General features: G+C 43.2%; 2 protein-coding genes and 1 long non-coding RNA gene across 4 annotated transcripts in view; 1 reads left to right on the top strand and 2 right to left on the bottom strand.

Moving 5' to 3' along the window:
- The window catches only part of CCDC34 (coiled-coil domain containing 34), a 41,352-nt gene extending 28,544 nt beyond the window's left edge, over nt 1–12,808 (bottom strand). The window contains exons 1-3 of the mRNA XM_014602116.3: nt 12,548–12,808; nt 4,324–4,453; nt 1,805–1,912 (exon numbers count right to left, since the gene is read on the bottom strand). Of these exons, the coding sequence (XP_014457602.2) occupies nt 1,805–1,912; nt 4,324–4,453; nt 12,548–12,714 (405 nt within the window). The 5' untranslated portion in view covers nt 12,715–12,808. The remainder of the gene's footprint in view (nt 1–1,804; nt 1,913–4,323; nt 4,454–12,547) is intronic.
- Nucleotides 12,809–12,930: 122 nt separating this feature from the next.
- Nucleotides 12,931–21,619, top strand: LOC109280504 (uncharacterized). Its single transcript, XR_002086848.2, has 2 exons — nt 12,931–13,084; nt 19,773–21,619. It is a non-coding gene; the product is annotated as an uncharacterized LOC109280504 (long non-coding RNA).
- Nucleotides 20,630–25,621, bottom strand: part of LGR4 (leucine rich repeat containing G protein-coupled receptor 4) — a 118,421-nt gene continuing 113,429 nt past the window's right edge. For both annotated transcript variants that reach the window (XM_006260667.4, XM_019476898.2), the window contains one exon: nt 20,630–23,638. In XM_006260667.4, coding sequence (XP_006260729.2) covers nt 22,362–23,638 — 1,277 coding nt within the window. In that variant the 3' untranslated portion in view covers nt 20,630–22,361. The remainder of the gene's footprint in view (nt 23,639–25,621) is intronic.

Below are 25,621 nucleotides of genomic sequence, written 5' to 3'. Positions count from 1 at the left end.
TCAGTTCCCTCTAAAATATAAGACTATTTTAGCAACAAAAACTTGGCGTGGATAAATAATCGTTACTAGTTGGTTCATAAATCATATGTGGAGCCATATAATGCCTTTATAAACTTTTATTCATAAATTAGAAAGTAAAACAAAGATTAGGGGTGCACCAGTAAAGATTATTTGGCTCATACTTATGGCCAATTATTAACCATCCATATCAGCTGATACTGATCTGGTAGCCAATACGCAGCCTGGCAGCTTAGAGAGCAGCGTCTTGCTGGTAAGTCGGTGGGGGGAGATTGAGGCCCCCATGGTGATGGATGGAATGGGGCAGAGGCAGGCACTACCAGGCTAGGGTTGGGCGGGGCACAGGGTGGAGCCACGGGGTGGGGCAGGGAGGGGGGGCAGCTTCCCTCTGCTAAGCACACACCTGGGGAAGGTATGAGAGGCATGTACCGCCCAGATTTGTGCACAGGGCGAAGGCAGGCTGCCTGCTGCAGGCTAGGGGCTGCATCAACCTCTTCCCAGAGGGGGGGGCTGGGCTGGGCAACACCTGCCCCTGCCCCACTCCCTCTATCAATGTGGGGGCCTCAATCTGCCCTCTCCCCATGCCCTTATCTCCCACAGACTTACTGGCTGGACTCTGCTCTCCTAGATGCCAGGCTGCATTCCTGGTCGCATGCATGCTGTGGCTGTGAGCATGCACGCAGCATTTATTGGTGACATTATCGGCTCCGCCGGTCAAAAAAAGACAATTGCTGATAATGTCAATTTTCCTTTTATCAGTGCCAATCCAATATGGACCAATATATCAGTGCACCTCTAACAAAGATACGTGTATGATGCGTATAAATCATGGCACTGTCCATTTTAGTCAAATGCACTTTCCACTAGATTTAGAATAGTTTGTTGTACCTTTTGGGGGAACTAGGGTGTTTTGATCTCTTTTCTGGAGATATTGCAAGAAGTAATACCATACTGCAACTAAAATGGGACTGATTAAAGAGAAATATATTGTTTGTCCACAAATGATTCAACACTGGGCATGCCTACATGTTCATCAATGTGCCATAATTATGGTGATTTAAATTAGTACAGTAAAAGCTTTGTTATCTGGCATTAGTGGGGTAAGGGGGATACCGGTTATATAAAAATTCTGTTTACTTGAGGGCAGGGGTTTTTGGGCCGGACACACGGCAGGGGGCGGGGCAGCACACAGAGTAGTGGCAATGCAGAGTGGTGGGTGGCGGCAGCGAGCTTTCCACACCGCATGCCAGCTTTCCCCCCAGCTCCCCACCAGTCAGCCAGCCAGCCGGAAATTCTGATTAATAGAGTGTTCCGGTTACTTAAATGCTGGTTAACACAGCTTTTATTGCATCTGAAATAACACATACTAACTTAATGTGCTGTAATCAGTGCTATTGTGCACTAGTGCAGATGAACACTATGTGATGCTTAATGCCTACTGGTCTAATTTACTGTGTATTAGCACGGCTTTTGCCAGCCATGCTAATGCGCAGTAGAATTAGTCCAACGAGCATTAAGCATCTCATGTAGACGCACCTACAAAACATACATCTTTCCTTTAGTTCAATGGTGATCTAGCATCTTATTAAAAACTGTAAAACAACTAGCAGAACAAAACCAGCCTCTAGAAGTAGAGCTTTCAGTTCTACTGAACTAGAAAACTCATATTAATATATTGTTCACATCTAAATCCTGTACTTTTGAGAGTTTTATATTATAAAACCTTATTTCTAAACCCAGTTATCTTTAAGAATTGTACATGATATTGAATTAAAGCAGTATTTACCTCTTCATTCTTTTTCTGTACCCATTCCTTGTGTTTCTCTTCTGCAATCTTTTTTCTTCTTTCAAGTTCCTGCTTTTCTTTTCTTTTCTCCAGTTGTTGATTAATTTCCTAATTAAAGCAAAACGTATACAACTCACTTTGGTTGCTATATGAAAATGAGTCATTTGAAATGCATACAGTTCAGGCTTAAAAGCAGAAGTACTTCATAGTACGACTGCCCGGAGTAGATTAGATAGGGCAGTGCTTAAAAATGCAATGATAGCACGTCTATACTAACACTCTTAATGATGTTAATATTAGTGGAGTTGAATCAGCACACACAATAGTAGAAAGCTTTTAAAAATTCTCAAGTTAAGAAATAACCAGAAGTCACAGAGCAGGGACCATGACCAAGGTGGGAAAAATTCATAAGGTACATTTCTATTTCTATGGACAAGAAATGTTTCCATTTATTTAATGGGTCTCTAGAAGTCAAAAAACAAAATAGACTTTGATCAAGTTTCCATTAAGAATTCTAATTTCTAATCCAAAAAGCCTAGAACAAACATTGGCAGACAAGGTTCCTTGGGTGAATTTGATATCTTTTATTTTATTAGACCAACCCAAAAATCTAATACAAGATATCAAATTCACCCAAGGAACTTTGTCTGCCTATGTCCTTAGACCAACATGGCTAGAACCTACACCCCTGCAACATGGAAGATATAGAATGAACATTCACATTTTAAGATGAGTTTTATCCTAAATAAATAAATGCAATTTGCATACTATAGCCTCAAAATTGATTTCATGGTCTTGATCCTGCATTCAACTTAAATAAGAATTTCCATTTCTAATGACTCTTCTTGGATCTGAAGTGAAAGAAAAATTAAAAGTGCCCCTAACTCTTCCGCAAGAGCCCAAAAGAGAAAAATCAAGAAAAAAATAGATTGTTTGAAAATATAATTAATTTCATAGTCTAACAAGATTAAGGCAAGAACCATCTATTGAAGGTCCTGATGAACCTACACTGTAGGGATCCTGTCTTCTCTGCCAGAATGACTAATACCCTAACATATTGTAAAATAGTCTTAATGAAAGAAAAATCCATTCCAATCTACATTGCCTCTGTACAGGATACTTATAAAGACAACAGAAATCTGTAGCTTTACTGTCCTGAGAAAAATTATTTAAAATATTTTTAAAACAGAAACCTAATACTGTTTTTTTTATATCCAAGTTATTTCGGGGGTCTGAAAAACAAGTATATAAGCTTTTATCAAAATCACTGCAAATGGTAGGAATGGTAGGAATACTTTCAGAATTACAACTTCAATAGATTAAAAATCTTTTAACTCTTCTATTGATTTCTCCCTTGTTATAAGCCTATTTTTATCCTGTGACTATTCTTAAAAATTTGTATGTAAAAAAGGAAAAAATTTGAAGTTATATTTGTTTAGAACATTTCATCACTTGACACGTATAGAGAAAACTACTATTTTGGTTCTGATCCAGTCGCTTCTCAGCCTCTTGAAGGCTCAGATCAAGTGTAGTACTATTACATTTACACATATTTCACTTTTTCAAGCATCAAAAATTAGCTTTCCTCAATTAGGAAACAAATGAAGAAGGAAAGTTCAAAAGAACAAGTGAAATACTAGAAAAGTCAGTATATGTTTTGAGGATTTAGCAAATAATTTCAGCTCCCCAATAACCTTTAACACAATATAAAATATTTTACAATTCTGTAGAATTGCAAATACGCTACAAACTACTGGTAAGCCACACAACTTCTGAGAGATATGCCGTACTTATATTGCAAATGGAATCAGTAGATAGAGTCAAATTTGAAGATTGTTCAAGGGTACACAAGGAGAGGCAATGGTAGAGGTAAGAAATGAACCCAGTGATCCAATCGGCAGTCTGGTATTTTAACCACTAACCTATACTTTCCCAACCTGCAATGCAATGCAATGCAATGCAATAATTAGGGAAAGAACAAGACAATTAACAAACTTAATTCTATTCAGTGTCAGTATTCAAGGATAGGTTATTTTTAAGAAGACAGCAGATAATTCTAGATGGAGAGCACTTATTCTGAGAGAAGGTACCAAACTTTTATAAGAGAACACCTAAGCAGTTGACAAACAACCCCTCATGCCTAACCATGTTCCTCAGCATGTCTATATACACGCTCTGTCGTGTTTTATTGCTAAAATGCAGGCGTAGATAACCATAATGAAAATCAAAGTACCAATTATACAAATATGTTTTAATCCCTTAAATCTGAACCATTACCAGATACTTGGGTAAGCAAAGTATATACACCACATTTTCAATGAGGAATAACTTTTAGAGAAAGAAAAATGAACAAAGCATGAATCACACTGGTGTAGCCAAACACAAAAGCTATGCGTGTCTAAATACATTAAAGATAAAGAACAAAGCTACCTATTTTTCATTATGGAGAAGGAAAACTAGTCTTTTGGTGCCTGTTTGTCTGCTGCCAAATCTAAGGGAAAATAATCAGATATACTCACCTCCATAGCTCTGGCTTGTAAGCGGGCACGTAGCTCTCTCTCTTTGCAAATGAACCATTCTTCCCACGGTGAGAGATTTTCTGTCACAGGTGACTGCTTTTTCTTTTCTGCTATTTTAAAGCCTTCAACACTAATGGATTAAAAATAAAGATGTATGTTGTGATGATACTACTGTACTTTTTAACAATTTTAATTTCAAAGTTAATTCCAGCAGTTGACACAGTGACTCTTACACTGCAACTCTGATAAATTTAATAAATTTGTTCCAAAAGTTATTTGGCACTTGCAGATGTCTTGCTTGTACTCTGTTAAGCAATTTATTTTGGAACCACCTCTAATGCTGTGTTCTGAACGGCTGCCATTCATAAACAAGACAGAAACAAGCAAATATTCCTATACGAGTGGCTCCATCCTTTTCCTTGCATGTAGAGGATGGAAAAGCAAGGGTTGGAAAGTATATCTGCTAAAAATGTTGGCTTATAAAAATGAAGTAATATAATATGCTATTTCTGACTAGGGACAAGACCAAAACCTTGTAACCCTTCAACCCTAACTAATAGGGGTGCACCAATAGAGATTTGGGGGGCCGATACTGATATCCAATTTTAAGAAGGCATACCAGCCAATACCGATTTCCAATACAGTGTGGAGAGCTTCCTCCAGCTGGTAAGTCCGTTGTGGTGGAAGGGGCGGGGGGGGGGGGTAGATCATTCCCCCACCCCCTGTGGTGAGAAAGGGGATAGCGGCAGGGGCAGGCCAGCTGGGGCAGGGTGTGAGACAGAACCGTGGCTCGTCGGGGGGCAGGGAGGCTGCTCCCGCAGTTGTGTGCACCCCAGGGGGGTAGGGCACCTGCCCTCCAGATCTGTGCAGAGTGGGGTAGGTAGGCTGCAGCTGCGGGCTACAGCCGGGGCTCAGATTTTGCACCAACACTGCCACAGCCACGGCCACATGCCCAGCACAGCCCTGGCTCTTCCTGGCACACGGAGGGAGGCAGGGGTTGAGCCAGAAAGAGCCGGGGCTGCACCAGGCACATGGTAGCGGTAAAAGGGAGCTACGGTGAAATTTGGGGTGGCTGCACCCCCTCTTTAGCCCCCGCCCCACCCCAACAAGAAGAGCCCAGGGCAGCCCCAGCTCCAGGCCATAGCTGCAGCCCACCTGCCCCACTCTGGGCCCTCCCAGGGTGTGTGAAGCTGCGGGAGCTGTCCCCCCCCGACGAGCTACAGGTCCACCCCACCCCCACCCCAGCTGGCCTGCCCCTGCCCCTGTCCCCTTCCTCACCCCTGCCCCCCATACCCTCTTCCCTCCCCACTCCCCTTCCACCACAATGGACTTACCAGCTGGAAGCAGCTCTCCACACTGCCGAGCTGTGCTCCTTGCTACCTGCATGCACACACAGGAATTTAATCAGCCAAATTATCAGCCCCATTGGGACGATTTCTGATACAACCAATTTTCTTTATATCGGTACTGATTCGATATCGGACTGATGTGTTGGGGCATCTCTGCTAATCAGTGGTCAATAATTGCACACTTGAGCAATTACTGTGGTCTTGAGCAGCAAGTTGGAGTAGATGACATAAATATCGTATAGCGGATTCATAGCATCAAGGTACTTGAACTTTAAGAACAAATGCAAGTAGTCCTTATATAATTTTAAAAATCCTTTCTAAACCTTGTACAGAAAAAAAACTTGTTGAGAAATGGATATTTCAAAGAACACTGGATGGAATAGTATAAAGGTTCCGTTAGCACTCTAATGGTATCTTGCATAATTCAACCACAGCTTGCCCATACATAAGTAAGCATCCTAACCTTGTATCAATAAAGTATTTTCATTACTACATACAAATATTCTCTCATACATGAAAGTATGCTTGATAAATGCAGATAAACTTTTATAAGCTACCAATCTGTGAGCTTTCTATGCATTTTCTTGCTTATAGAAGCTTCTGTTATTTAAAGATGAAAATACAAGAATACAAATTCCTTTTCTCTTTCACCCAACAATTTGTGCTGAATTTAAGTGGTTCCTTACCTTCATTTCTCTGAGTTGGTACACTGTCTTATTAAAGATGTTTCTGGAGCACCCAGAAATTAATGGTACAGTATTAGTGCACCTATGCATCAGACCATATCATATCAGCACCAATAAAAGAAAAATTGACATTATCGGAAATCGGCCTTTTTTGGTTGATGTGGCCAATAAAATCACCGATAAATGCCATGAGCCACAGCATGCACAGGGCCAGGAGTGCAGCCTGACAACATGGAGAGCAGCGTCAGGCTGGTAAGTCTATTGTGGAGGAGGGGAAGAAAGTAGTGTAGAGGGGCAGACCAAGGCTTCCAGTGAGGGAAGGAGTGGGGCTGGCACTGCCCAGGCAGAGCAGCTCGTCCGGGGGATGTAGGGAGGGAGGGTGGCTCCTGTCACTGCATTCACCCTAGGAAAGCATGGAGGCACGTGCCCCCCAGATCTGCGTGCAAGGTGAGGGTGGGCTGCTGCTACAGGTTGGGGCCAGGGATAGTGCTGGGCTCTTCCCGCCAGGGTTTGGACTAGGGCTGTACTCAGGGCAGACAGCGGTGGTGCTTGGAGAGGGGCTACGGGGTGGGCTGCAACCACCCCAGAATTCGCGGTAGATTCCCCCCCTCCCAGCAGCACTGCCATCTATCCTGAGCGCAGCTTGGCCCAAACCCCATGCTGGGAAGAGCCTGGAACCACCTCTGGCCCTAACGACAGCCTACCCTCACCCTGAACACAGATCTGGGGGGAACATACCCTCCATGCCTTCTCAGGGTGCACACAGCAGTGGGAGCTGCCTCCACACCGGACAAAGCGTGGCCATGTCCCGCACCCCGCCCATGCAACGCCTGCCCCAGCCCCAGAACCAGCCCCACTCCCTCCCTCACCGCGGAGGCCTCACTCTGCCCCCCACACCCCTTCCCTCCCCTTCGCCCCTTCCACCATAACAGACTTACCAGCCAGATGTTGCTCTCCATGCTGCCAGGCCACATATCAGCAATCGGATCGGTATCAACCAATATGGCTCATTAAAAATCGGCCATTAATATCAGCCCCAAAAATCTCTATCAGTGCACCCCATGGTACAGTAAACTCTGGTTAATAGGCCATAGGATTATTTGCCACCGTGGCCTAATTTGTTGTTTGTCCTGTGCCCCCTCCCCCTCTCGCCACCTGATATTAACACCTGATAACTGGTCACTACTGGAAAAATTTGCCATTATTAACATATCCTGTGGAATAATAAATTAACTAGAGTTTACTGTACAATATTGCCAAGATAAACTGAATCTTTATTTAAAGAACGTTCATTTTTAATATGTGAAAAGTGTTGAAGACTCAAAAGCAATGGCACTATTTGGGCTTCAAATGTAGTCTTATTTATTTTCATTAGTGACAACTGCAAGTTAGAAACATGAAATTACCGTATTTACTCAAATCTAAGATGAAGTTTCCTCCTATGCAGCATGGGAGGGAACCTCTCATTTTAGATTCGAGTATGAACCATACATGGTATAGGAGGGCACAAGGGGAAAGGGTACACAGTGCTGGGGGGACCAAAGGGAAGGGGTGCACAGTACTAGGGAGAGAATGGGGAAGGGGCGTGCAGTCTGGGTGGCAGCACAGGGGAATGGACAGCAGGGGAGTGCAGGGCAAGGGATGCATGGAGCATAAGGAAAGGCCCCGGGGGAAGGTGGGGGAGCATGGAAGGGGCACAGGGAATGAGGTGTGCAGCACAGGTGGAAATGAGAGGGATAGGATGCATGCTGCTGGGGGGGGAACATGGGAAAGGTGTGTCCGGTACAAGAGGGGAGCACAAGGGAAAAGGGCAGCAGGGGGAGGCATTGAGGGGAACGGGCAGCAGGGGACGCAAGCAACAAGGGCGGGGCAAAAGGGCTGTGAGGCAGGCTGCCTGTCCCCCAGCTCCTGCTTTCCCTGCTACTACCTCTCTGGGGCAGTGGTGGGGTGTTTTGATAACACAGGGGTGCGCACTTACTTTGTCTGGAGGAAGGCTTAATGAGATTTGGTGAGATGTCGAAGGCTACAAGAGTAGCTCCACCCCTTGACAGGTAGCCCCCCCCCCGCAGGGTGCCATCTTGGGACCCAAAGTCCCACCCCAACCCCTGACCTTTGTCTCTGTTAGCCCCTCCCGTTGCCCCCAGAAATACTGTTTTTGGCAAGAAGGTTTTGCCATCTTGGAACTGGAAAAATACCAAATCATATATTATAAACAATGTTTGATTTTTGGTATATTTTGTTCTAAAAATATTTTTGTCCTTTTTTACGTGTGTTTGCATAGTGTATATAGAGCCAATCGCAAAATAGCTCAAAATAAAGTCTTATGCTTGTATGTGTGTGTGGGGTGTGCTTGGGGGGGCTGGATGTGTGGTGGGGGGGGTATGTGGGATTTGTGGAGGGGTGTGGGTGGGTACGGTGTTTGAGGGAAGATGTATGGGCATGGTGAGGTGTGCGTGGGACATAGACACACATGCACGTGTGCCCTAGGGGTGACAGCCCTCCCACACACTGGGCAGGGCAAACAGGCCTGCTGAACCCTAGGCCTATGGCTGCTGCTGGCGACGGTTTATAGCATCTACAGCCCTGGTTACTGGAGCCTCCACTCCACCTTCCCCTGCCTGCTGTTGCTATGGAAGTCAATGGGCCCCCATGGCAAAAGCTGCAACTGCAGGGCCCAAGCTGGGGAGGTGTGATATATGCGAGCTCCTGGGGCCACCACCTCGAAGCCCCAGAATTAGCACAGCTTTGCCATGTAGGGGAGATGGTTGCCAAAGAGCTGGTCCAGGAGAGGCCATATGCACGTGAGCAAGGCAGCAGGCATGCTCTCCTGAGGCAGTCAGCACCCTCCCACCCAAGAGCCTGGAGCCCGCATGCCCTTTGGCTCCTTCCTGCCACTACCAACAGCGTGCAGCCCCGACTTGAACCCCAGCCCACTCTAGACTCACCCCAGCCAAGAGGACCAGCTGGAACCCATGCGCACAACCCCGACCTGGACCACCCCACACTTGCTCTGGACCACCCAACCACACTTGCTCTGGACCACCCAACCACACTGAGCGGCAGCTGAGCAGAAGTTGCTGCTGGCAGGGGGCAAAAGCGCCCCTCTCTCTCACTGGTACTGGGCCATTCTTGTTGCATCCGGCCAGAGCCCGCGCTTAGGCTGCTCTGCAGCTTCTCTCTGCTGCCGTCACTGCTGCCTCTGGGACACCCCACAGGGCTCCAGTGACAGTGCAGAGGAGCAGTAGGGCAGCCCAGGCATGGACTCCAGCCAGCTGCAGCAAGAACAGCTCAGCAGTGGTGAGGGGCTGCTTTTCACCTGTGCTGAGCAGCAGCTTCTGTCCAGTTACTGCAGCTACTCAGCTTGGGTGGGCAGTACGGAGCAGGCAAGGGGCTGGCTGGGCTCAGGGCTGTGCGTGTGGGTTCCCTACTGGTACCACAGGGCTGAGGCCAGGAGCTGCCACCACCTGGGCTGCCTAGAAAGGAAGTACAACTGTTAAGCTACCCCAGCCCTGCTACATGCTCATGGGATGGCAGGACATGCCATGGGTGGACAGTGCTTGGACCAGGTGGGACCAAGGGACCTGCCATGGGCCAGACAAATACTCTTCACAGGCCGCATCCGGCCCTTATTTTGCCCACCCCTGATTTAAGAGGATCCTCCAACACCCAGATTGTAGACATGGAAAATTAAAAGAAATTTATAATTTTCCATGTCTAAAATCTAATAATTGGGGAGTCATCCTAAATTCAGGGTTGTCCTGGATTCAGGTACACACAGTTTTATTCACTAAACTGGGAACATCAGGGAGGACAGAAATAGGAAGCTGACAAACATGAGGCCTATAATTAGAAAACAACACAAGATTAAACTTGAAAAATTCAAGATAATTCACTTGTTAGAAAATAATTTAAAATACAATCTACAACCATCTAAAATATCTATTCAATAGATGGCAGTAACCTGAAATGTAACAATTAGAAGCTATGATAATGCATACAAATTCATAATGTGACACAGCAAAGAGGCTTTTGTGCAGATTCGTAACTTTGCAGAAGGCGTCTAGGATACTTCTTCAGCATGTGGCTCTAGTTAGATTACAGTTCCATTATTTCCTTGAATGTCAGAAAAGATAATGACAAAATGAACGAATCGTAGAACTAAGACCACAAAAGTTATTCCTGACTCTAACTCTACACATTAATTTCAGTGCAAGCAAATAAGTTCATATTAAATGCTACAGAAAAAGCAACCTGAAATCACTCATTAATTTGTATTAATTTCTCTGAAGTTTTAGCTGCAGAAAATAGGATAAATATGCAACAGGGTGATAAGTTTAACTTTCAGTTGAAAACCCGATCTTAAAAATACTCTTAGGCTGAAGGAGACAAAGTTTAATTCCCTCTAGTGCAGGAGGGAATTCAAACATACATCTTTGTCCTCCCTTAGCTACTAGAATACAGTGTATTCTGGAGCATGGTGCTCCCAGCCTCTCTTGCTAATGCTTTTCCAATTTGTATAAAATACTTATGCAATGAATCAAAAAATGAGTAAGAATGACTCTACAGCTGGTCGTCAGAGCATTCATTTGGGTGTAGAAAACCCTATTGCTATGAAGATCTAAATAGATTATACAAAGCAAAATTGTCTAAATCTGACAGAAAGCCATAGGTCCATTTTCTGAAGTGCTAGTCTATTCAAAACTATGCTTGCTTTCAGAAGATCACAGATTTCTGAAGGGAACATGTTCTTGAGAGGGAATTATTAGATGAACCCCCTAACTCAACTTGGATACGTATGAAAAATTGTGATTTGAATGGTTATACAGCATGACATGTTCTATCTATTAAATAAATACACCACAAGTAATCTACCACCAGGCTTACTGAAAGCATGCCTGGCCCAGAATCATTATAGAGTAGGAAGTGCTGGCAGCTCCACCTAAGATCGTACTGGTAATTTTTGCCAAGCTCCTATCACTTGGGTAGAAATTCCCCTCTCATTGCTCTCCCAGTGGCAGTAGAGCAGCAGCTTGACTGGAACAGAAGGTGGAAGATACAGGAACCATAGGGGTAGGGGCTCTTCTGATACAGCTTGCCCAACTCCCTTCAATGCTTTCTATGTCTGGATGATCAACTGGACCAAGTTCTGTCAAAGTACTGTGTTCACAACCATGCTTTCGGACTCAGCTCCTCTGGTCCTGGAGAAGCTTTCTTAGATTTGTGTTAGTTCATGCACATACTGAAATGCTTATCACTAGCTTGTCAAATAACACAGCACTTTTATTGTAATGATCAAGCATGGGCATTTTCACTAGGGGCGCACCGATATATCGGTTGGCTATCAGATCAGCATCATTAAAAAGGAGAAATGATATCAGCTATTGGATATTTTTGGTCGTTGTAGCCGATAAATATGGCCACATGCCAGCAGCACCCTGGCAAGCATTGCGGTCTCCATGCCCCACTAAAGGCCTGAGCGCATAGCAGACTACAAGTCCTGACAAGCAACGAGAGGAGGAAGGGGCACCGGGCCGCAGTCACAGGGCGCCATGTTCAGCAACAAATGGACCGTTACCGGCTCCTGCTGCTGCCATGGCAACACTAGTGCACACCATGGAGAGCTGGCCTGTGCGTGGGCGGGGAAGGTGCCATGCAAGGGATGTCCTGCTCCACCGGGCACTGGGTGCCTTTGCAAAAGCAGCTCCTCCCCAGCAGCCACAGCTGGGCCATGTGGGGCCTGCTGGAGCCGAGGCAGCCGCTCGCTCTTGGCTCCAAACACACCCGACACTGCTGTCCACACAAGGGTCCGCCCTGCCCGCCCAGGACTGTGTGGGGAGCAGAGCCGCACATGACAGGCGACACCAGTGGAAATAAGGCTGTCACTGCCTTCCTCCTTGAGGGCCAGAGCAGGCTGAAGGCACGTGTAGGCATCACAGATGCAAAACAATCTGACAAAAGGTTCCTCCATAAGGTCGGTATTTTACAATGCCTCGCGCTCTCGCTTGATGTCGGTTATTGGATCGGACCACACAGCTGGTTAGTCATGGGCCAGGCCTATCGCGACCCACCGTCTGGGAACTGCTGGGCGACCTGACTTGAGAGCAAGACGTCTGGGGAGGGCACGGCTCTTCCCCACCCCCGGTGCGGAGGAAGTGAAGAGCGGGAGGGAGGGAGGGGGGGATCGGTTACCTGTGGCCCCGGGCGCGGGGCGGGGCCGCGGGGCCCCGGGAGAAAGAACCCGTGGAGCTAAGCGACGCCTCGTCCCAGGAGCTGGCGGAGCGCAGGGGGCTGTCGCCGGGGCTGGCGCTGGAGGGGGCCGCGCGCCCGCGGCTCCTGGCGGCCTCGGAGCGCTCCATGGCGGCAGCCGGCAGCTGGCGGAGCGGGAGCGTTAGTGGCGCGCGGCAACCGTCAGCCACGTCACTACGCACAGCCCCACTGCGTCACGGCGCCCGCCGGTTGCCCCCCCCAACCGCGAGGGCCCCGCCGCTTTGAAACAGGGCCGCACTCCCATCGGCCCCCGCGGCGCCGCCAATCGCCACCCGCCGTGGGCGCCATGGCAACTGCAATGCCACGTTGCTGAAGTGACCGTCTCCTTCCGCGAGCCTGACAAGTAGTCCGTTCCCGGACGCCGGGACAAGCGGCCCCGGCAGCAGCAGGGGCTGCTGGGAAATGGAGTCTGGCTGTGGCCAGAGCCGCCGTTTCGCCCGGCCCTGGTTTAAGGGAAAGGTAAGTAGGATGCGTGTGAATAGCCGCGCTTACACTTCGAAGGGGTCTTGCTCTGCTATTCAGCACTGCTGAGGGGCCCACCGGTGAAAGAGGCTGGAAACCATTGCTCTAGTCCAAGCCCCAGCCTGAGGCAGGATTATAGCCCTGTCCCAACCATAATCTAAACTCTATAGAAGGACATCTCATGAATAACTACATACATAAATGAAAATCCCTGTCACGCCCTGCCTCCTGCTTTCCCGTGAGTGTTTGGTTAGACCTTGGAAGTTCAAGCTGTTGGTTACTGGTGCATCTTTGGTCTAACTATTTAAAAAGAAGTGATGAGTTGCCATGACGATGTTACCAAAAAAAAAAACTTCAAAAAAACCCTAACCCTGTGTGATGCGCACAGCTGTTGAGAACTGCTCAAATCACATTTTCTGTACTTACCAGGATCCAAGACAACTCTGAATTTAAGATGATGTCCCACAAATTAGATTCTAGACATGGACAATTTATAAATGTGTTACAGTTGTCCATGTCTATACTCTAATTTTGGAGGATCATTTTAAATTTATTCCCACCTCCATTGCTAGAGTGGGGAAAGCAGAAGCAGGGTGGGGGACAGGTAGCAAGAGGGGACAAGCAGCCTCCTGATCCCTACCCTTTACCTCCCCCACACACTTGTCCCCCTGGCCCCAAAGCCTGTGCCCTGGTACTTGCCCCCGCTCCCTGCTGCCTCTCCCTCCCCACCTGTCCCTGCTACCCTGCACAGCTTCTGCTCCCAGCAGCCTGTACCCTGCAGCTCTGCCTCCCCCACTTATTATCAGGCACAGTTCCTCTGCCCCATTCCTGCCAGGGCCACAGAGCACAGGGTAGCTGCCTCAGCCCAGCCATGTAGCAGGTGTGGCAGTGGCAGCAGCTCTGGCTTCTGGGGACGGATGTAGTGGCAGGGGTGGGGGTGGAAACAGATGGACAGGGGAGACTCTGGGGGCACTGCTTCCGTTGCTGACAAGTCTATGTCCAGAGTCCCGGGGTGGAGAGGAGGTTGGCAAGCAGCTGCCGTGGCTCCAACCTCAAGTCCAGGTCAGGGCCAGAGTCAGAGCTACAGCAGCTGCCTGCCCCCCACCACCCCAGCCACCTTGTACTTGAAGATGACCAGTTCCCCCCCACCCCCCACCATCATTAAATGGAGGGGGGGGCGGTCTTTGTCTTGGATTTTAGTGAATATGGTATTTAGTATTACTAAATACAGACATCACCTTTTTTACACAATAAAACCCCCTGTCCTCCAGCAAGAATACCTTGTGCATATAATCCTCAATTTTAGCAGGTCGGATAACAGTTACTTTGTAACAAAGAAAACCCTATATTGACATCTCACTAATCGACTGAGCAACATTAAACAAAAGATGACTTCCTTTTGATCTGAGGCCAGAACCCCCAAAAGCCACCATTTCAGATTTTACATACATACCACGATTTCCATTTCTCACAGATCTGCATGAATTTGACACCACCAGAGGTTAACCTTTTTACTTAGTGCAGGTGCATACCTGAAAACAATTTCCATGCTTGTTTGTTCAGAATTAACATCTGATTTCATTTTTAGTATACTTTACCATTGCTCTCTGTCGATGTTCTTCTGGAAGAAATAATACTTTTAATTATACTACATCCTGAAAATGTTTATCCTTCTCCTCATAGATCCCTGGGGACACAGCACAGGTGTAACAGTTAATGCTTATACCCTGGCAGGGTGAGGGCTGCCTAGCCCCCGTCCCCTTATCAGCTTCATGCCTCCCACTCCAGTGGAGATGCTACTGCTATGGACAGAAGTACTGACACAGCCAACAGCCGGGGTCTCCCTTAGACAGGAACCTCCTTACAGCCTACAGTAGCTGGCTGATCACCCAGTGGTGCCGCTTCCCATGGCCTCTGGAAGATCAAAACAATGAATCAGGAGGCAACAAAGGCAGCGGTAAGGGGGCTGGCATTAATCTCTTGGCTGCACACTGTGCTGACACCCCCTTCTCCCACCTTGCAACAAGCAGCACCTTCCACAGACAGGACCTGAGACTAACATAGGGACCAGGACTACCAGAATGCAACCCCCACAAATCCTCAGCTGCCCTATTGGCTGCAAGCAACTCCATCTCCACTCCCTACAGCCAAAGCCTCAAACCTGCCCTAGGTGGCCTGCCCATCCCCAAGTGCTGCTAATTCCCATTGCTGGCAGCAAGGGACAACAATGGATGCAGCAGCACTTCATTTAGAGTGGTGACCAGAACCCTAGTTACCCACAGCTAGCCACAGTATTGGGAGATAGTCCCCTTTTAGATTGACTGTCATGAGATCGAGATCAACCTTAGCTAGATCTTTAAGATGCTCTGCCCCACCACCAAAGATTCTAGTACATACACAATGTCAACTGCGTTATGTCATTCTATGGAAAATGCACTTCTTAATTTGTTCTTCTTCCATTCCAGTAATATTTCACTACCAGGAAAGCCACTAAAATTGAATTGGAGATAAGAATAACTGTTGCTGGGTTCAGCTATTATTTTCATTGCTAATCTCATTTAAATATGAAATGAAACAGCAAAGGTGGATGTCAAAAAAATGAAAGCCTAGATTTGACACTATTCAGCCTTCCTCAGTGCCTGTTTCACTTTCATACAAGGCAGGCAAAATCATGGTTCAGTACATCTGCAGCTTCACAGAAAACCTGGTATCCTAACATCTCAATAGAAGTCACTGAAGACCCTGAAACATGGCAGCAACTCCTGATAGAGGAGAGTCTGCGTTTTTGAAGAATCCTCTCATACTATTCATATGACACTTCAGTTATTTAAGTGTTGCTACCTACTCAATACAGCAGCTAGAAAAATAATATTGGTTATAACCTGGATTTAGAAACTACTTGATGATAGCTACAAAAAGAGTTTTGTTCAGTCTGATAACACCACCAATGAACAGTGCTTCTTGTCTAAACAATTCAGTCATTCATTTTAGTGATTATCCAAACTGGGCCAACAAAACAAAATTCACGAGCATTTGATCTCTTCAACTAAAATGGAGATCAAATCAATGACAGCTGCTTCTTCCAGGTTATCAGTTAGTTAATCTTGATATTGGACCAAAATGGTACCAAAATCTTACAATAAGAGAAAACTATATGTCTCCATCACAAATGTAGACACAGACTTCCATTCCATTAGGGAGCTCCTCTAGCTACATCTTATTACACTGTCTTCCCAGGGATGCTGAGTTGCCTCATCAGATAGCCAGTGAGCTTAGTGTAAGTAGAATCAAGGCCGAAAGGAAATTTACAGAGTGCTGTTTACAGCTTATTTAATCCACCCGTCATCTTCAAATGATTGTCCGTCTCAGGATACAGCTCCAAACAACAGTAGAACCACCAGGGCTAAAGCCTCACTAAATACCTCACACAATCACAAAGTACATTTGCTTTAGCTTCTTTGTTAATGTTTTGAATTATCAAACAACATTTTATTTAATATTATAAAATATGCATAGGAAGCAAGTATGTAATTGAAGCTAATAAAAAGCAAGCATTTTACACCCAGAGTTAGGCTTGTTCATATAGAACAAACACCATTGCATGATCTTTCAGACCTGTTCATTTTGAATCCTTCTATTGTTTTCTGTTCCAACAAGCCATTACCCAAATTATCATTTTTGCTTCTCTGTAAAAGTTTCAATTATTAACATACATCCCTTCTAACAGAACATTCCCTGCCTAATGAGAGGCTGACTTTTGTCACTGAAACCCAACAAATTATTTCATATATTCATACAATCTGAAAATATTTATAGTCTGTCACTATCTGTACAACTCTAAACAATTGCATAATAAATGCTGCAGTAGTGTTATTACTAATATTTTGTATGCAAAATCTACATGCAACTTTTAACGATAGTACAATACCATTAATGAAAAACAGATTGGTCTAAGCAATCAGATTCTCAGTGTAAATAAATGGAACTGACAAAACATTACTTTATGATATGTTATCCTCCCCTTTAAAAGCATTTTCATTCACTAATTCAGGTGTTGCCAGCCTGCAGCATGTGTGCCACAAGTGACATAGGTAATCAGGACTCATAGTAGAGATGATATATTTTATTAGACCAACAAGTTTTGCAAAAAAAATTCTTTTAATTGCAAGCTTTTGGGCACAAACACCCTTCATCAGGCATTGGAGAAAAGTTCTCCTGGATAGAAATGAAAGTTCATATTACATAGAATTTCACAGAGGAGTCAACAGATGGAAAACTCCAATTTTGTTAGTCTAATAAAAGATATCATCTCTACTACGAGTCCTGATTGCCTTTTCCTTTAGACCAATACGACTACAACCTGGATACCTGACAAGCAACATAAACAACTTCTTTGTGTGGCACATGGCAGATTAGGGAGGGGACAGGCAACATAGTCATAGGTTAGTCATCAAGGAAAAACCCCGAGCAGTGGATCAAGCAGGGAACAGAGGGCAGAAAAAAGGAGCAAAAAGCAAAGCATCAGATTGGGCAGGGTAAGGGAATCCGAGGAGCCCTCAGAAACGTACAGGGCTAATTTGTGGCAGACCTGCCAAAAAGGTTGGTCCTCACTGCTCTAATTTATAAAAGCCAGTCATGTATTTAGTGCAGTCTACCGTATATATGAATGACGTAAGAAGCCTCTGGCCAAAAGAACTGAAATCCTGAAAAGCTAGCTATAAGTGATGCAATTAAAAATAATTAAACTGAAAGCACAATACTTGAGATATAGATAAGCTACTAAAAAAACCCCAGTTTTTGATTCATTAAAAATGCAAATTAGAACAGATAAAGTTGAACAAATCATTCAGTGGAATCAAAGAAAAGTCTTTGGAGAAAACAGGATCTGTGCAGAGTTTTGAAACCAACTTTAATTACAGGGTTGAACACACAGACAATTCAGATTGAAACCCAGGTATGGAAATATCTGAAAAGTGTTAAAAACTCCAAAAGCTAAGTGTGTTTTACCACTGTAACAGAAAAATAGCTCCACGTTGAACAGAAAACCACAGCAGAGGTTATACATAAGACATATCAATAAATTTGTTGGTTAAAATAATATTTTACTTTTTAAAAATGTCCACGTAAGGTACACAATCCATTTCTGTCTTGATCTGTGTAAACAGTTTTAATGTTTCCTAGAATTGCACGGACCTACACACTTTAGTCATGTGAAACTTACCATTGAAGGCATTAATAATAGCAAAGTGTTGAGTTTGGGACCTATAACAGCAGATTTTGAAGTCCATACGATCACTCAAGCATATCAGATTTTTAAAATGTTTGAGGTTGCAGTCAGTAGTCTGCTGGTTGCAGCTCTTTTCAGTTAGCATTCAAAATGGAAGAGATGTGCTGCCTTTGAAATAAAAAGTCTCCTTTTAAAAATTATTTACATGCATTTAAAAGTAAAAATAAACTTACTCTTACATGGATGCCCTATTACTTTAGATTTGGCAGTTTCCTTTTCTTATGTCCTTCCATGGTAGCCTAGATTCTCCCCCTCCCCACCATTGAAGGGACCCCCCCACCCCCCAAAAAAAGGAAAATTCTTATCATATTATTCCACCTCCACAGATTGCAGTTCAAAGACCACACACATTTTATCCCTGCTTCCAGCACATTAAGCAAACTCTCTCTGGCTAATAAGATTATGTTTTCAAGGAGTTCCCTCCATCACTCGTGTTTGGCAGGATTTTGAAAGAAGCTGATTCGCATCCTTGTTGTGAAGATGGCTTTGGGTCTGTGGTTTAAAGTGCCTTTAAAAGTTAGGAGAATCGGGTGATCTGTTTATTTCATTTCCTGTAGTCACCCAGAGGAGCTTCTTAATGTTTTGGTGGCTTTAACTTCAAGGCTGCAGCCAGGAAATTTCCATTACTGTACTGAGTAAAAACAATTCCACATATATTAATTCTTTATTTCTGCATAGTTGACTAAACTATACAAGGCACTTGTGTATCTTATGGAAGACAGGGCAGCTTTATGAGATGGCACATTTGTGGGGTAGGTGCTGACAGCTGCATTCTCTATTGATGGTTTTCCTATCCTTACCCTATTGTTGCTCTGGTGTTGGGCACTACTTCTGAGATTGACTCGACTAGCATAGGGCATTGGAGACAGACCATTTCCTACCTGTTAATACTCAGTGGGCGCATCCAGACAAATGAAGATGCTGCACGTGCAGGCATTTGCAGCACTTGTGGGGGGAAAGGGTTGATCCCAGGAGATCCTGGGATCAAAAGAACTAGCGCCCAAAAAAACTGAGGCGGCACACATGGCAGCAGTGCATGCCATCCAAGATTGGAGCCTGGCTGGACGGAGCCACACTTCAGCTGCTCGCCAGGCTCCCTGCTGCAGGACTGCCACAGCTGCAGCTCCCAGAGGCCCCCAGGACCCCACGTAAGGCTGCTGGGGCCACCCAGGGTAACGTGCCACGTGCCAGAGTGTGTGTGGCATGGGCGTTTCCTTGTGCCGCTGCTGTTTGTCCCTGGGGAGACGCATGTTCCCACTCGTGGGGACATACTTATTAAGTTCTTCCTATGGGATCCCACATTAACTATTCTTGTTTTGTATTGGTAAAACAGGTCTGTTTCATATGGACTTCAGAAAATCATTGTTTGTATTTCTCTCTTTTAATTCTATCCTGTAGTAGAAAGAACCTATTTATGTTAACTAGCATTGAAGAAACTGGACTAACCCAACATTCAAAGTGATAAAGTCTGGAAAATATTGATGTTTAAATGAAAGTACTAATATACCCCCAAGCTAACAGTGTCAGACAATGTAAGTAATGTTTTTTCATGAAGTGTCAATTGTAAAATGAAAGCATCCGCAAAGTGTAAACAGTAAATGAAGACGGAGATGGCAAAAAAAGTCGACCAACACTACCTTCCTGGAAACTTGATAGTAATATTTACTTCCCTACTGATTTCATATTTTTATGTGACATTTATTTTCCTCCTTCTGAATAGAACTGCATAAGCTGCTGCTACTTGGCCAACAGAGGGAGTGTGAAAGAGACTGTGGGTTGCACTGAACAGTGGCTTTAACAAAAAAAAAACAAAAAAAAAAACAAAACACACCAAACAAAAAAAAACACACAAAAAACCTCTTCTGGCAAGGAAATGGCGGTTTTTAAAAATAAATATTTAAAATCTGGAAGACCGCCCAAGTCAGACTAAAAATGTAAAGGTACTTTTGAGTTTAACTTCTAAACTTGACAGCGCCTCTTTAAAAAGAATGCTTTGTAAAAAGCCAAACACTTCTCTGGAGGTTTCAGCCTACTGCAAGTCTACAGAGTCAGCATTAGGCTGAGATCATAAATCCACATTTAAACTGGCAACTGTTATTCTCTTGGCACGTCTCCTTCCCCAAACTCCAACCATATGTAGTAGACTGTCTCTGACACCATATTTATGAGCATTATTTCCCATGCTGATTGTGTGCATCTGTAGTCTTGTTGCACACTTATGTTTTTAAAATAGTGAGATAAATAATTACCATCAATACTCATATACCCTTTATTTGTTTTTAACGAGACGCTCCTGCCAGCATAAGCTGTATCATTTGTCAATATAAATATGTACAAATGCAGAACTCTGGAGTATTTCTGTTTAGCTGGGTTTTTCTTACTTTTTTTTTACTTGTGAATATTTTGGCTTACAAAAATTACAGCATACAGTAAATAACCCTCCAATATTTTGTACAAACTACGTGATTTTGATATACAAGGAATCTTTTTATTACAGTGACAATGTACAACCATGTCTATTTACAATGCAAAAAAGTATATAAACCACAATTTAAACGTTCTGCTACTGGCAGCCACTATAGTTTAGGAGGTAGCTTTAATTAACAAAATGAACTGAAGCCACATTTCCCATCATGTGTTCTATCAAATAATTTACAATACAAAGATAAAAATTAATTCTATGCACAGTATGTACAGTTTAATTCTCAAAACCGCAATCTAGCTTAAATCTTAAAAAGAATATTTCCAGAGTAACTGGGATGGCAGTGGATTTGCTATTGATTTATCATACCGTTAAAGAAACGCACATATTTATTTTGATCATGCATTCATAATTTTATGTTGATCAGATTTCAAACTAAGCATGGACAATAGTATCATTGATTGTAATTTAATGACATTTGGGCCTCAGATCTCAAATGATTTTAAAAAATAATTCACTGATATACATGCAAATCAGTCCATCTCTCCACAGTATGCTTTACCCTCAGTAAAATAATTGGCAGAAATGCAGGACTTCCTATACTGCAAAGCTGCTTTTCATTATTACCCCATTTAGTAAAATTTCAGTATGCTTACAAACACCATTGAGTGTTAAAGCACTGTTGCAAACATTGGTCAGGGCTGCAAAATATTTCAGCTACCATCTCTAAACAAGCTAACCTCAGACACCGACAGCAGTGATGATATACACTGTCTAGTTCACGAAAATTCTCAGACTGACTTTTTTTTTTTTTTTAACCAAACACTGAAGTAAGTTACTGTGGTTTCACCTGAAGCAATGTCCATTATCCCTAAAGTGTGCTCTCAATTCTACTGTTCCTGACAGCTGTTAATATTCTCATTTCAGACAGTCTATAGATATTGAGGGTTGAAGTATTTTCTATTAAAACAAAATATTTTATCCTATTAAAATCAAATCTTAGCTTGAAATATAAAAAACATAAATATAGTATGCTTGTATTGCTCTCACAGTTCTGTATGGGAGAATTAGTCCCTTTTTGGCCCTGCAGTAAGTCATCCTGAGATTAATGCTGAATATCCTATACAAAGCTAGCAACAGATTTTTTTCTCTTAATTATAGAAAAATCACATTTTAAAAATAATTTCTTAATATTAACAGCTGTCCTTTATATTGTGCTTAACAGGAAAAATTGACAGAGCTTACCTCGCAGCAGTAAAAGCAAAATACAATTGGAGTACAACATGGAAATAGACCTTTAGCACATAAAAACGGTATAAAAGAAGCCACTATTGCTTGGAAAGAATAAAAATACTGGATTACAAATTTTGGCTTACCAATTATTTACAATCAGGGCAACATTTTTTTTTAAATGTATGGCTCAAGAAACAAACTGCCCACTTCCCTTCTTTACAAGTTACACCACACAATGATTACAAAAGTGCTTCCTGGTTGAAAGAACAGGTAAATGGTCTATGAAGCATTGTACTTTTTTCTTTTTTGAGAAAAGCCTGCAGCAAAGCCTTTCAGTCTTTAATTCTTGGTATATTGTACGCATAACGAACCAAAGGGAATCCTCTGCTTTGATAGAAACATGCACGACCACAGGCCTGCACTTGGTCTGAACTGTCCGACACAAAAGAGTCATCCTCATCTGCGTAATCAGAATGGGCAGACTGGGTGCCACAGTCTGACCAATAGCCATCTGGCCTTTGGCACGGTACCACTGCCAGTGTAGGGCAACTGTGTGATTTTATTAAGTGTTTACATGACACAGGCTTGGATAAAAGAAGTGATTCGCAACATTCACACATGGCAAGGTGACCCTGCAAATGTGTATACATGCCACAGTCATAGTAGAAATCCTGTGTCATGCAGCCACCTTGAGTATTGACTGCAATTGCTACTGCACCATTCTTCTTCGTCATGTGGCGCCTAAGTAACTTCCAGTCTTCCTTGAACTTTGGATTGAAGAAAACATACAGGACTGGATTCAGACAAGCAGGCAATGGGAAAAATATTAGAGTAACAGACTTCATTATTTCAGGACTGATAGAGATTGCAGTGATCAACGGCGCAAATGAGAAAAATGCAACAGGGCAGAAAAAGATGCAGTTGGTGAAGATTAGCCAAGCAACATGCTTAATCATGCTAGATTGTGAATTTTCTGAGAGGTCCTCTTTTTCTAAGTTGCAATACAGTTTAGTGTAGATAATAGCCATTAGCAAAAATGCTAATGAGTTTAGAAGCACTAAAGTTACTGTAAACCCTAATGATGGTGTTTCTCCAGTTGGGAAGGGTAAGCAGAGGGGTGATGCTGAATATTCCCCTTTATGAAAAAGAGGCAAGCAACCTGCTACTGTTGCACACAGGAAAGCAAAAACTGCAGCAACCTGAAATTGTTTTAAGCGATTGCTTTTCCCCTTTTTAATGATCTCCTTTGCAGAGAAGCTTCGTTCGACAGCTGCCAGCATCAGGAAGAAAATGGCACTTTCTGATGAAAACACTGCAAGAAACCCAGCAACTTTACAACCACTGCCAGTCTCCCATAATATGCCAAATTCAGCAAATCTTCCCCAAGAGACTGCATCCAGGAAAGTTAAAATACCAGTATAGACTCCCATAAACAAGTTAGAAACAGAAATCAGGCCTATAAACAATTTGGAGGATGGTAATGGAGTACATGATGCAAATACAGTTAAAATGACAAGCAGGTTGAAGAACATAGCAACCAAAAAAATAAACCAGACAGTAAGTCGAATCATCCAGCTTCCCAGTAAATATTCACAGGGCTTAAAAGCACCTAGAAAAAAAAAAAGACAATAAATTAAGAAAAAACAGTACATAAACAACCCGATATTTTCAAAGCTATGAGGAAACTGCTCATTATCTCTGGAATAGCAGGACTCAGCTGTACTGCTAAATAGGTCACTAAACTATGAAAGTAAACTATGTTGCTGAAGCTATTCACTAATTAATTATGCATGAAATGATAATTACTGAAGTGAATGGTCACTTGGGAATACACCGTGTACAGGAATTAAATTTAAATTGTTGGTAAAATGTTATTAGTGTCACTTAAATACACTTTTCTTTTTTGATCTCCATACTGTTTAAACAAGTTGGTATAATGGGGAAAAAAACCTAAATGTTTAAACCCACCCTCAAAAAAAAAAAAAATTGTTGTTTTTTTTTTCAAACAAGGTCCGTTATATTATTCACAAACACCTATTTTGGACTAACTTTGGTTGTGTTAGGCTTAAATTACAAGGAAACACTTTTGTTAAGTAAATTGAATTTACTTACCAGTAAACTCAATTTATCTACTTTGGTTGGTGCAGCAATTCCCTAAGTTTCTATTTTCAACTCTGCCAATGAAACACTGCATGCTCTCTTAAGTCAAAAAAAAAAAAAAAGGGGGGGGGGGAGCAGCCTTCAAATTTGGTCACTAAGGTGAAGAAACAAATGGTAAACTAATTTAAATCATAAATGTGTCATAATTGTACTTAGGCAGTTTAATTGCTTACAGACTTACTCAGCTCCTCTGCATTAACTCTTTTGCAAGGCAACATTGATATCACAAGAATTATTTGATGAGGAATCCAAAGCATCTGAATGAGAACTGCAGTGTATGTGCAATGCGGTGCAATTCTTCAGGTACTCAAATTGTTATTACTGATAGTATGGGTCTTGGCCCCAACTCTATGCTACCTGCTAGGGACCATCAGGGCAAAACAAGGTGTGGCCAGAATATGCTGTTAGCATGGTGATATGATTTCTAAGAGCCAATAAAGCCAGGACAAGATACAACAGCTACAGGTTAGAGCTTCAAGGATGACAAGCAGCAAAAATGCCACCAGATTATTATTATACACAACTGACACACTTTACAGTTAGGTAAACAAGTAAGTACTGTCTGCTCTGAAATCTGACTGAAATGGTTATGGTGGGAAATTATCAAAGGTCAATGAAAAAATTCCTCAAGGCCTGACCTGCCCTTTTGAACTCAGTTTTTGGAACAAGCTGAATTGAACAATTTCTTGTGAAGTTAATTAGTTTTATTTCTGGACAAATAATGGTATTAACTGGATTACTAGAAAATGGACTAGCCGAAATAGCTGGTAAGGTTCCCTCTCTTGTAGGCATTACTAAATAAAAGGTTCCTCAATAATCAAAGCTCAGAACTAGATTCATATTTTACAGCAAAAATTGCTAAGCAGAATACTATTAAAAATAAACACAGCATGCCATATATGAAAAACAAAAGGGAAGATAGAGTAGAAGGAAAGGAAATTTGATATTTCTAAGACTACCATACTTTAAGCCATTTTTAGTAGCTCTACAATATTCTAGTGATTGTCTCCTGCAATTCTGTAAGAATAATCCCCCTCAACATCCAGACCCCTCTCCCTCCTCACTTCCCTTGTCCTCCAGCCAATTTTTTTTTCTATTCTCAGGGTGCATGTGTGAAGGGAGGAAAGAGGAGACTTGCTGAGGCTTTCATGACTGCATTAGTACACTGGTCCCACTCAGTAGTTCATACCCTGGAATTAAATCCACTCCCTACTTTTGCTTTTTATGAGCAATGATTCATTACGTGCAGAAAGGGTTGATGTTTTAACTCAAGACAAAAGCAACAGAAGATATTGCAAGGGAGGGGCTGGTCAAAAACTTGCAAATAATAAACTTGCAGAAAAAGTACTGATGCTTGGATCTGTAAAAAGACTAAAGCATACCTGGCAAGTGCAAAATTAGAGATCTAAGAGTTGTAAAGATTCTGCCATAG

The sequence above is a fragment of the Alligator mississippiensis genome, chromosome 2 (assembly GCF_030867095.1).
Source record: "Alligator mississippiensis isolate rAllMis1 chromosome 2, rAllMis1, whole genome shotgun sequence".
In the NCBI taxonomy this organism is placed as follows: Eukaryota; Metazoa; Chordata; order Crocodylia; family Alligatoridae; genus Alligator; species Alligator mississippiensis.
The sequence above is the reverse complement of the archived record's forward strand: the minus strand, read 5'-3'. Positions and strand labels throughout refer to the sequence as shown.